At 41.1% G+C, this 12,842-nt stretch overlaps 1 protein-coding gene across 1 annotated transcript; it reads right to left on the reverse strand.

Moving 5' to 3' along the window:
• Window positions 1–8,007: 8,007 nt before the first annotated feature.
• On the reverse strand, window positions 8,008–11,545 carry LOC311125840 (Iroquois homeobox protein 5a). Its single transcript, XM_084199871.1, has 3 exons — window positions 11,021–11,545; window positions 9,529–9,934; window positions 8,008–9,010 (listed from the first exon to the last, which is right to left on the reverse strand). The coding sequence occupies exons 1-3, from the start codon at window positions 11,261–11,263 to the stop codon at window positions 8,304–8,306; spliced, it is 1,356 nt and encodes a 451-aa protein (XP_084055997.1). The 5' UTR covers window positions 11,264–11,545; the 3' UTR covers window positions 8,008–8,303.
• Window positions 11,546–12,842: the final 1,297 nt, after the last annotated feature.

Here is a 12,842-nt window from a genome sequence, read left to right on the forward strand (position 1 = left end):
ATCAACGGGCACTCTTCTTAATTGGAATGTAGAGCGTGGTGTCACACAAGGGGACCTGCGTCCCTGTCTCATTATTGTGTTTCAGGGAGGAAGTCTGGTTCAGAGTTCTGACTGAGGACAGCAATGCTGCCGCGTCTCCTCTCCTCTCCTCTCCTCCTCATTAGCGTTCTCTACACACACCACTGAACTGAACACAGCTCAAAATAACTTGGCAAAAAGCACCACCCGTTTATCTCCATCTTGGGAACTGATCCAATTAAGTAAGTGGCCATTTGCATCCGTCAGGCTACACCAAACCCAGGGACTGCATCCCAAATGGCACCCTATTCCCTAAAATAGTACACTACTATTGACCAGAGCCCTATGGGCCCTGGTCAAAAGAAGTGCACAATACAGAGAGTAGGGTGCCATTTGGGATACATACAGAGAAAGTGGTCGACTTGGAGCACAACAAAAAGGGCAGGAAGGAAGGAGAGAGGAGTTATGTGCAAGATGGTGGTGTGAGAGAGGAGGGTAAAGTCTCCCAGGAGAGACTTTACCCTGTTTGTGCCTGTTTGTGCCTGTGTGTGTGTGTGTGTGTGTGTGTGTGTGTGTGTGTGTGTGTGTGTGTGCGTGTGTGTGCGTGCGTGCGTGCGTGCGTGCGTGCGTGCGTGCGTGCGTGCGTGTGTGTTTGTGCGTGGGTGTCCGTGCATCTGTACGTGCATGTACATACATGCAAGTGTGTGTGTGTGTGTGTGCACTGCTTGTGTGAATATGTGTATGTATGAGAGAGGAGAGAGGCATCAGACGGAGCGGTCATTAGGACAGATATCTGTGAGGTAATGTGGACCAGATGTTGGGCAGAAAGGGATCATTTAAAAAGGGCAAATGTAAATAAACAGTCAGGCAGCTCGGTACCCTCCACCCCTCCTCCTCCTCATCCCCCCTTTCCTGGACCCTCTGAAGTCACTGAAAGAAAACACTTCATCAATCTTCATCAGAGCCATTAATAATGTAATAATATAGAGTCTTATATGTATAAGAGCTGCTGTGTTGCTTTAAAGGTGTTTCCTCATGGTTTTATTAACTATGGGTAGACTTGTGATTAGGATTTCAATTTGAAAAGGTGCTTGATATAACTGATATATCCCCAAGTCTTTTTGTGTGTGTTTTTTTTAAACATAGCTATGTTTTGTTCAATAAAATAGAATTATCAGGTATTTTGCTTAATTCAATTTGCCAATACAACTACTAGGTATGTAACCCTCCGCTGTTCCAAACCCTACTGCTATATCAAACCTGTTGGAAGGAAGGTAGAGCGCTAAAGGCCCATCCTGTGGCTGTGGTGTGTCACTAAAAGTAGCCAGCAAGATGACAAAGTTCAGTGGTTGTGTTGATATATCCAGTCCTGTAACCACAGGGAGGGGCCTGGGTACACACATACACACACACACACACTCACTCACTCACACAGGGAGGACCGGATGAGCCAAGATCTGTGTGTGCTGGCGTCTCCTCTGCTCCTCCAGACTGTGCTGCTTTATTCACTGCTCTGTGATCAGTACTTAGCTGAGGGGCTGGCCACAATACTTCCCTCCTGCCTCGTGTGAGTGAGTGTGTGTGTGTGTGTGTGTGTGTGTGTATGTGGGGGGGGGGGGTTCAGGTACCCAGTAGCCAGAGTCTGTGCCACCTCCTCCAGGGCAGGGCAGGGGCCCCCAGCATGCAGCACCGGTAAGCCCTTACAGGGCCACTGAACAGGGGCCCTCTCCAGTCACAGGGTCAGGAGCTCAGACCACACTGCTGTCAGAACAGACCGCTCAATAGTCAGGACTTACAGGAGTCAAGGTGCTGTCAGAGTGGCTCAAGATGTTAGGGGTTATGAAGTATGTTTTTGTAGAAATAATGTAAAAAGCAAAACATTTGGAAAAAGTAATACCTGAATTAATTGTATAATGATAATAAAATAGATGGCATGATACAGTATAAATAAATAATAAATTTGCATATTAATTATATAGTAGGCCTAATTACCTTTTGTATTTGTATGTTTTAAGATTTAAATAAATAGTCGAGAAAATTATATATTTATCAAAAACATGTTTAATTTCCCCCTTAGTTTATATATTCCTTACCAAATTATAACTTTAACAACTTGCTCCAACACATCAGAGTTGTCAGGCCTACAGGCTAGTGCAGGCTGTATAAAATATCGCAAAGGTGAAACAAAGGTTCTTTAAAAAGCATTAGACGTCAAAGATGAGTTTTGCAGATTTTGCATTAAAACCTGCCTTGGCGTTAACAAGGTAATTCGTGTGGTTTATGTGGTCTGAAGTTTACACCCCATAAATACCCAAATTCTTCATATTGAAGTCAACCCCTTACCCTTCTTGCATTCACCCATCATATTGTTGTGTAACCATCTGCATTATTATTATTTGCTGATAGAACAGTATAAATGCAGATAATGTTTAAATCTATCGAAGTAGCCTACTACCTCACAGCTCATCATTCTTCGTTAATGTTTTTTTCTTCATAGAACTGTTTTATTTATGTATGGGGGGTTCACTTAAAACATCAGACAGCTGAAAATTACACGTGTAATCTCTCCCCGGAGAGCTCCATGGAAAATAGAAAAACAGTCCGTGAGGTTGAGGGTAGAGTGGGGGTTAATAGTAGTAAATCACCCACCCCACTGCCACTTCATCTGGGTCGGTTTACGATGTGCTCAGGCCCATAAAAAGTTCATCCAACATGAACGGTTTAGAAGTGTCAAATAGATCTAAACATTCAGTTTGCCTCTTCTGCTTGTTCTTTGCATTGAAGCTATTCTAAACCAACCGAAACGCCACACGTCAGATGAGCCCTGACACCGATTCGGTTTTTAGGGGGGAAATGTGGATAATTTGTGAAAATGATATCCCGAGCAGTCACGAGCCCTATAGACTTGCACGACACGCTCACATCCTACACAGAAACAGCTGGGCTGAATTCTTTGCGCCTATAATTAATGAAGAGGCTCGAGCTCTCAAGCATATGATGATTAAATAAGTAGAAGGTGGTATTCCCAGAGAGACCCTCTGAAAGCTGAAAGACCATTCCACTTCAGTTTTGTTTGACAGCGTTTGGGGGGCAATGACGTCTGTTGACGGCTGAGCTGATCAGACATTATTTTCTGAGAGACAAAATGCCTCGATATTGCTTTTTGGTAGCCTACACTCACAAGCGCCATTCTCAACCGATATTTTGCTTTTCTGCAGAAAGCCAGACAGACTCTCCTTTTCTCTACCCCTTTTTTCTTATACCAACTAGCGGGAAAATGAAGCGACATATTGTTCACTTCAAGGAGTAGAAGAAGAAAACAAACGGTTGTGTTTTTGGCAACACTGTTTACTTGTCACAGATGTTGTCCGGAATAAAGGGGGCTGTGGGCAGGTCAAATAGAAGGGTCTCTTTACACTTGGAGCGGAATTTGACTCTAGTCTACTCTACTGCAGTCATGTCAGATGTGTTGGATCATTTTGGCCTAGAGATGTATTTTTCATTGGGTAAATTTTTAAGGACAAATGGGAATTTGTTAATCAACAGGTTCTGGTTTTTGGTGACATGGTTTGCCCGACCCCTAGATATTCTCCCACTGAGGCAATCAATCATGCATTTTGTAATTGTGCAATAGATTCCACCTTACAGGAAACATGACAAAACCTTCCATTTACACTGGAAACTTTATATCACCATACAGGTAATAATGATATATCATCAAGAACATTTCCCATAATGCAATGTGTGTATGCTAATTATGTTCCAATGAGATTCTCAAGTGCAGAAAATGTGTGACATTGCAATGCCTGTTTTGAAGTCGATTGAAAGACTGAACTCGCAATAGCCTTTAGGCCTACGTTTTTTTTCTTCTCATGAAGATCTCATTTCAAAATCATGAAACTTAGTAGTTCTACAACTGCCCCCCCCCCCCCCCCCCCCACCCCACCCCCTAAAACGTTCCTTTACAGACCAATGATTTGCATATTTATCGTCAATGTGCAACATTACTGGAACGAGATTAGGCTACTTTTTCCTGATATCACCGAAGTTTTCCTACCACCGGAGACTTGGTGCATGATCATTTAGGCCTAGAATTTTTTTTTTCATTGGGTACATTTTTAAGGACAATTGGGAATGTGTTTATCAACAGGTTCTGGTTTTTGGTGACATGGTTTGCGCGACCCCTAGATATCGTCATACTGAGGCAATCAATCATGCATTTTGTAGTTGTGCAATAGATTCCACCTTACAGGAAACATGACAAAACCTTCCATTTACACTGGAAACTTTATATCACCATACAGGTAATAACAATGATATAAAATCAAGAAAATGTCCCATAATGCAATTTGTGTATGCTAATTAGACTGGTTGCATGATGGGTGGAGATGCGTATGAATGTTGAATGTGGCATATGGGCCTAGCTTGTTTGGGCCTATAGGCATATACAAATACGTACAAAAAAAGTGTTAGAATATTGATTTACAAAGACATAGTTACCTAATTGTGATTATCAGTCACGGTGTAACGTTTCCCAATAGAATATGATGATACAGATGCTAAAAATATGTATAAATGTCTTATTGTAGGGACAACGTGGCTATGCTTCAAAGCTAAGGTGTGGGTGCATAACACGTATTGAGGGATTCATGTTAAAGATCGTTTGCATTTTTGTTACAAGAATTTATATTCTCACCCAGGTTGTATGCACCAAATTAAGATACTTTTTAATGTCTGTTTCTGTACAAACGCAACGTTATGTTTAGTGGATACACCTAGCTATAGCCTACACTTGTCGTCTTGGGAAAGTGACAATTAGATTCGGAAAAAACGTTTTAAAATGTCGTTTGTCCATACCTCTTGAATATAATTCTCCATAAAGGAATGTTTTATTTGTTGCATTCATGCATTGACAAAAAGGGTTTTCGATTTTGATAATCGAAATGACCTAAGACATACATATTTCTGAACTGTAACAAATGTATACAGTTTTCGATCCTATTTTATTAGTTTAACAGTTCGATATTGTCCTCCTCCAGACCTACAGATTTAAACTAATGTAGACGTAAATGCATTGATGAAATGTCAATATTTCCTCTATCCCGACAAAGCGATAATATATATCGGTTATTCTTTTCCATCTTCAATTGGGTTCGTTATGCTTTTTTTGTCCTTCACACGTGGGAACTGTTTCAACCTCACTTGGCATTCTCACATTGTATCCATGCATCGCTTCCCAACAATGAGCCAGCGAGCCGTTCAACTGGAAGAGAGACGGGAGGGAGGAAGAAGTTGAACAGAGTTGTGCTAGATCATTGCAGAATTCTCTGTACCATGCATTCAGGACTGACAATGGTTTCGGACAGATTCAGTGGTCTCACTCTCCATAGCACGATCGCATTACAACGCTAAAAAGCAGTGTGATTTTTTATTATTTTTTATCCGTGTTCAAACAAAGATTGTGGAAAGTCCTTTTTATGGATGAAATATATTCGTTTTATTGTCTTTAGCCTTAGTTGCTAATAATAATAATAATAATAATAGGCCTAGTAATAATAATAATAATTTATTTCAATAAATATATATAATGATGATAATAATGTGTATTTATTTACATACTCAATATGTTGAATGAGTCTCCACAGAGGCATCAATAGGCCCTGTTTCTATGTCCCCCTAGGCGTGATTTGAATAATAAACTGCGTGGAGGAGAATTACTAAATAGCAGCACATCTCTGGAACAACACAAAACAACAACTCTGTCTCAAAACGATATTTCACAAATGTGGTCAAATCGTTTGGGCTATTTCGACAGTGCAGAAGACAAACATGACAAGCATGTTTTATTACTCCGTGCCCATGGGCTATACAATGGCCTTCTCAAGATCCAATTTAGCAGTATAAATGATCATTTTCCAAACATTTGCCTCATATTCCTAGAATCATAGAGAGCGGTGTAAAATTGCATTCTCAGAATGCTCGGGTATTTGTGTCACATAAACGATTCTAAACTATTCAATATTTACCTAAGCTGAATATAGATGATTTACGTCTCTGAAATTGTATCTATTGGCCCTTTGAAACATCAATTCTTCCATTTAAAAAGCCTATTTCAAATAAAAACGATGACGTCCTCTTAGGGGACATTGCATCGAACACTTCAATTCCTGGAGGGATCAGCAAAGAAAAACATAATTATACTATTTAGCTGGCTGATGTGTTGCAATCACTGGCCCAGGCAGCACACATACTCTGGGAGATTAAAATAGAAGCCCCAGTCGCTCGCCCGTGTGACTCGGAATAGAGGACATTAGGGCTAAGGGAATTATATAAAGCCCAGGGGAGGCTTCAACTCGAGTGCGGAAAGTAAACTATAGAGATTAATGAAAGGCAGTAAACAGGAGCAAGCTGGCCCACTTCACTAGCTTATTATTACTGTTATTATTATTATTATTATTATTATTATTATTACTAGAGGTTATTCTAAATTATTAAATGTAGGCCTATTTCAATATTTTTCCAATCGAAATAAGCAAGACAAAGATTGAGTTGGTTAGAAATAGAAACATAGGAATATATATGAAACGTTGGGAGTAATTCCATGAAGCCATGTGCTAATGTACACCCGTGTTAATCAACTGATTATAATGACGATAGAAACACTAAAGGTTCACTACTGATCATAAAACAAAACAACATTGGCAGCTGATAAAACAAATACTACTACTAGTAATAATATTATAATAATTCGATGATAATTAACAGATTTGTTTTCAAAACATTTCCCAATGTCTGTGCCAAATCAAGACACCATTTGTCTCATCTTACAAATCAGCCTTAATCACAATTTCAAAGATTAGGCCACATAAACATTTTTTTCTCTCTCGAAAATCCACCACTGTATTGTATTTCTGGAAAGGAAATGGTTTGTTCCATGTTAATCCATTGTAATATTCAGGTTTTCCCACTTGGCAGTATTGTTATAATAAACATGTAATAACTGTGACCATTTCAAGTTGCTCTCTCTCTCTTTCTCTCTCTCCCTCTCTCTCTCTCTCTGCCTTCCAGTCTTTGGTCCATTTTAACTAGGCCATTCGATCAAGGACGGCTTTCCGTGACAGATTAAGAACGAGACCCCTGAAATTAGGAGCAAGTGTGACACCTACCTGCGGAAGTGGGAAGGAAGAGTTTGAGCCTTGAGGACAGTGAGAGGCTCGGTTGTTGACTAAAACTGACTAAACCCTGGAAACTATGTAGCCTTTACTGTGTGCATGACATGCTAGTCCCGCTATACTCCTTCTCTCCAAACCTAACCATGAGTGTTTCACATCTTACGCGTCATTAAGGAGGCTCCAACATTAATTATATAACTGGCCAGTATGCTCTAAAGCCATAAATGCACGGTTGCGTCCTTTTAACAGTTTTGCCACGCCTTGGAAATAGTAATGAGCTCTAAATTTGGCATAAAATCGAACTCATTACTGGAGTTCGCCACCTGATTGCTTTGCTTATAACACGTTGCGGTTGGAAAGTAATTGGGTTAAACGACTGGGCCTCCAGTTACGCCATTGTTATCATATTCACCTTCATAAGTATCCTCCTACTGCACACGTAGAAAGGAATAGGAAACATAGAGCCAGAAATATACATATATTCAGTAAACTCGTGCCAACATCTTTGGCCAAACCCCACAAAAATGTAAATATTTGGGTAGACCTAAAAGGCTGTAGGCCTATATGTTTTTCACACGAGAATTTGAGAAACGTTGACATGTTCTCATGTTGTATAAAGTTGGAGTTCTCTTTCTGAATAGAAAATTGAATTGATACACCTGTCACGGGGTAAAAGACCACAATCCCATCGATAAATATATCTTTCATATTCCATAATGTGTTTCTCTTTCAAGACCTTCTGACACATTTGATAATAACAATTGCCTCCCCCCTCCCGCTCCTCCCAGAATAATCGCTGCACACGTGTATTTTTTTTCTCATAATTTACTTCAAAGATAGTGTATTGTCCATTTTAAATACAAAAATGCTACATTAAATATACATATTAGTCTTTAATACAAATAGACTAAGGCGGCTGCAGCGATTAAGACCATTCTTGTTACATCTTTAGGATTAACCATTCAGAAACTAACATTTTAGGATAAGCATTTACTCAAAAAATAACTGTTCGCAGAATTTTGCTTTATCATTATTATTTGTCTTATTTTTTTTTGTAATGCAACCACAAATAATAAATAAAAGTCCGATGGATTTTTGAAAGGGATCAAGGTATTAAATGTTTGACATACCTTTCTTTAGTTCATAAGGGGAGTCTTTACAAATATCTACCTGCGTTTGGCCTCTGCCTTTCTGGCTTTCTCTTACCAAAGCTTCTGCTCTATTTAACACAGTCTGGTTTAATCCATTGAAATGTGCGGTGGAGCCCGTGCCCGAGCCGTGATTGCTGTGACTGTGAAGATGTCCAAAGCTGCCATAGTTCGTGTAGCCCGGGTAAAAAGGGGACGTGTAGTAGATAGGCCTGGATAGGACTGTGCTGTTTGGGAGAGGACACTGGGGGGAGGACCGTGATGGTGACGCTGCATTGGTGCTGATCACTGTGCTGTGACCCATTCCATGGCCCTGCGGCCCGTCACTGCTGCTCTTACACCTGTCTGAGGACGTTGCGATCTCAGCCAGGGACCAGAGTTTGGGTTTAGGGGCCGATGGGGACGAGTGAATAACAGATGTAACGTTGCTGTTTACTGTGCCCGGCGCATGGCCCATTTCTGACGGCTTGTCTTGCGCAACGAGCTCGGTTCCTCCACGAGACACGGCGGATGGAGACGAGGTGGTGGGTTTAGCAGACTCGGGCAGTAACTCTGTCCGCTCCCCTTGGTCTTTTAATTCCGAGTCGCTCAGAAGGGGATCCATTTCTTTGCCATGATTCTCCTCTTTAAATCTGTCGCAAGCTATGTCCCCCGGGTTCAGCAATTTATGATCTGCAGTGAGAGAGAAACAAGAGTTAAGTTACTGTGATTTTTTAAAATAACATTGTGACATAAGATACAGATAGGCTACCAATATGTTATAGTCCCCTAATTCATACACTCATGCGTTCATATTTGTGCATATGCTAATTACCATAATAATAGGCCTAGTTATGATAATAACTAGTAGGCTAATAAATAATAGGCCTGCAAACAACTAGGCCTACAACTAGTGAAAACCGTGATATTAATGATTGTGTTTTAATCGTAAAAATGATCATTAGGCGGTACACAGCCCAGTCCACCAGCTGCAGCCCGCCTTATTATGCAGTTAAAGATAAATCGAATGCTAAACACTTTACGTCACCAGCAATTTTCAGCCCATGTTAAGTCAAATGAGGGGAGTTCAAGGTGATTATTATTTAAAGCAATTGTCCCATTATAAATAATATACCACCATTAACCAGCAATCAATTTTGCGCCCTGAGTGGAAACGACTGCGATAAAAAATTGATGATTTTTCTTCAGACCTGACTCTGTGTCTGTCGAGTCTCCCTTTTCTGTCGGCTTGCTAGGCTCGTCGTCGTCATTCTTTTCCAGATCGATGTTCTCGTCTTCCTCCTCGTCCTCGCTCCGGTTTCGTGGAGTCCAGGTCATCTTGTTCTCCTTCTTTAGCCTCCTCCTGGCATTGGCGAACCAGGTGGACACTTGGGTGAGGGTCATTTTGGTGATGATGGCCAGCATGATTTTCTCGCCCTTGGTGGGGTAGGGGTTCTTACGGTGCTCGTTCAACCAGGCTTTGAGAGTGGCGGTGGCATCCCGGGTCGCGTTTTTTCGGTATGCCGGGTCACCGTAGGGGTATGAACCCAGGGGAGCAGCGTAGGGGTGATATCCTATAGACCCAGCCATGCCCGTCGTGTGGTCATAGGGAGAACTCTGAAAACAAAGCCGTCGAAAATAGTCAAAAAAATGCTTTTCAGATAATTGTCAATGACTCATGATAATTAAAACAGTACAAAAGAAGTGTCAAACAATAACAAGGCACCATAATAAACACACACACAAACACACACACACACACACACACACACACACACACACACACACACACACACACACACACATTCACACACACACCTCTGACATTTAGGTTGTTTACAATAAATCACGCATCAGATGCGTCAGCAATGCACTTTTTATATTTTACACAGATGGACATCGACAATGTTATTTTTATCAACTTTGTTTTCCTTTGTGCGTTTTTGTATTCAAGATGCGCCTGTCTTGCTGCCTCTGTAGCCACCGCAAAGTAATCTATGCGTAGTGAAAACAACCTAATTTACAAATTAGATAAAGCATCATGCATAACAGGCCTATTATGTCTTCTCTTCTCATATTTTTACCAAGACAGGATTTTATTACAATTATTTCCCACCATTCTTCAGCTGGCCTACATACCTGGTTTAATTTGCGTTTAACTGCGTGCTCAACTCACTTTCAGATTTAGAACATGTTAAAAAATCAGGAGTTGTGTTCCCAAATGAACGAACATTTGGTCAATGCCCACAAAAACAACCGAGTAGCCCTAAATAAACGAGTTTGTAATTTCGCATAGACTAATAAAGACCTTCTCTAACAAATAACTATAGAATATAATGTGTTCCACCGAGGTTGGGAGCTTGCTGTTTGTTCTTGTATGCAAACTGCTTCAACACAACGACCTATTTCATTGCTCATTATTTACAGAAAAATTGCAGAAAAAAATAACCCTAACATGCTAATTAGCCTAATTAGTTATTTTGCATGTTTCTCACTGCATCAAAATGGCTGGGCCTATTTACAACTAACTTACCCAAATGTAAAAGAGTCATCAGCAAAATACAGACGCACGCTAAACCAGAAATACATTTGCCTCATTTGTACCATGCTAAAATTCTACACATAGGCCTACCAACAATACAACAAAATATTTTCCACATTTTTTTACACTCGGAAATGTCGATTATATGCTCTCTCACTCACCACGTATGAAGCAAAAGTGGCGGCCGCCCCCGCCTCCGCACTGTACGGGAGATGGGAGTTGTACCCGGGCGAAGCGCTGGTGAACGCGGTAGATCCGGCATAAGGAGCAAAAGCCGAGCCAGATGAGGATCTACCAAGTTCTTCGGTCCTGGGTCCCGATATAACGCTGGTGCTGTACGCCGGGCATGAATACAGCGCCAAAGAAGCGGACGGCTGGTACAAGTAGCCCTGAGGATACGCCATGGTGAAAGCCCCGAAAGTAAGCCACTTACTTGCGCACTTTTCCTCTTTATTTTCTCATGCACTGTCCGATCTCAGTCATAGGAGTCTCGTATCAACAGACCGCTGTCTGTTCCCCTCTAAATGACTGTGTTAAAAAGTAAAAATATAAACAAATACATAGACTTAGATATAGATTATTAGTCGCTGATAGTCAGCTACAACTGACCGTTGTGTTTGCTTGCTGCGCTCTATTTTTCCTCTCTCTCTCTCACTTGCTCCCTCTGTCTCATGCCGTGCAGAAGAAGTTTTTTGCCTTCGGATGGGGGCTTTGCTTGGGAAAATGTCCTGCCAAGATGCTAAGTTGGAAATTGAGGATTCTGACGCCTACTACGTTCTTCACGCTCCTCCTCTCGGGGTGTAGTCATCGAAGGAAAAGGCAAGCTTATGCTGGGTTAATACCACAGCCCTGGCTATCTCTCTCTCTCTCTCTCACTCACTCTCTCCCTCTCCATGTTTTCTTTTTTCTCCCGCTTTTCCCCCTCCCTCTCTCCCTCTCTTCTCTCACTAACAATCCCTCTCCCGCTATTTCTCTATTTTTTTTCCTCTACAAGGCTCGGTGCTGTAGGACTCAAGTGCGCCAGCCCCTGGATGGCGATATCATGCGAGCCAGTAGATCAACTCCAACTTTCTTCTTATTCTAAATACACGAAGCCGTCACTTTCACACTTGATCAATAACAAATGGGCTGTTGTCTGTCAGGAAGAGCTTGCCAGATACTGAATGGAAAAAAGTGCTCCATGTTCTGTGCGCTGCGCTTCTTTTTTCCATGGTTTATGGTTTATTGTTTCTTTTGAGAGTAAAACTTGTCTTTTTGTATAGATGCCTCGTAACAGCCTAACTGACTGTCGGTGATCCTACGTTAAGTTAAAATCCGCAACCGGAGCTAAAAAGGGGCGACGGTTTTTGATTTTGATTTATTTTGTGCATATCGACATTCTTATGCCAGACGCATTTTGCGTTAGGGTAAGACATGGCAAGATCATGCATAAATTATGGCGCGAATAATACACAGTAGAATATAAATATTACCTTTATCCCAAACAATTTAGGTCTGGCTGTTTGTGTAAACGTTAATTTTTTTCTTAACCAGCAATTTGTAATATTTGCCGAAATCTAGGAAGCATTCCACTCAACTGTGGGATAAGCATCTCTTAACGTGTGACAGCTGTTAACTGAAGCGGCTGCTAAATAGTTTTCTCCATATATCCAGGAATAAACCAGTCAGATACACTCCCTCGCTCTCTCTCACCCCGAAAGTCATAAAAGCTCCAAGCGAAGGCAGATTAGTACCATATGAACTACAGCAAATCCGCTATGACCACTGGATGTAATCTCCTTTGATGCCACCAGATACGTTTCTTTGCAGAAATATGGATAGTCCCGATTTATTTAATATCGTGCGGTTATCGGCCATTATGGATATCCAGATTTTTCATTTCTGCACAATGGCTTTTTACGCACCTGTGCCATAAATGAATAACTCCAGAATAATGTATTACATTATCATGAGTATAATGACAGGCCAATAATAATAGGCCTA

Source organism: Coregonus lavaretus, assembly GCF_964263955.1.
Source record: "Coregonus lavaretus genome assembly, contig: HAP1_SCAFFOLD_7584, whole genome shotgun sequence".
Lineage (NCBI taxonomy): Eukaryota > Metazoa > Chordata > Actinopteri > Salmoniformes > Salmonidae > Coregonus > Coregonus lavaretus.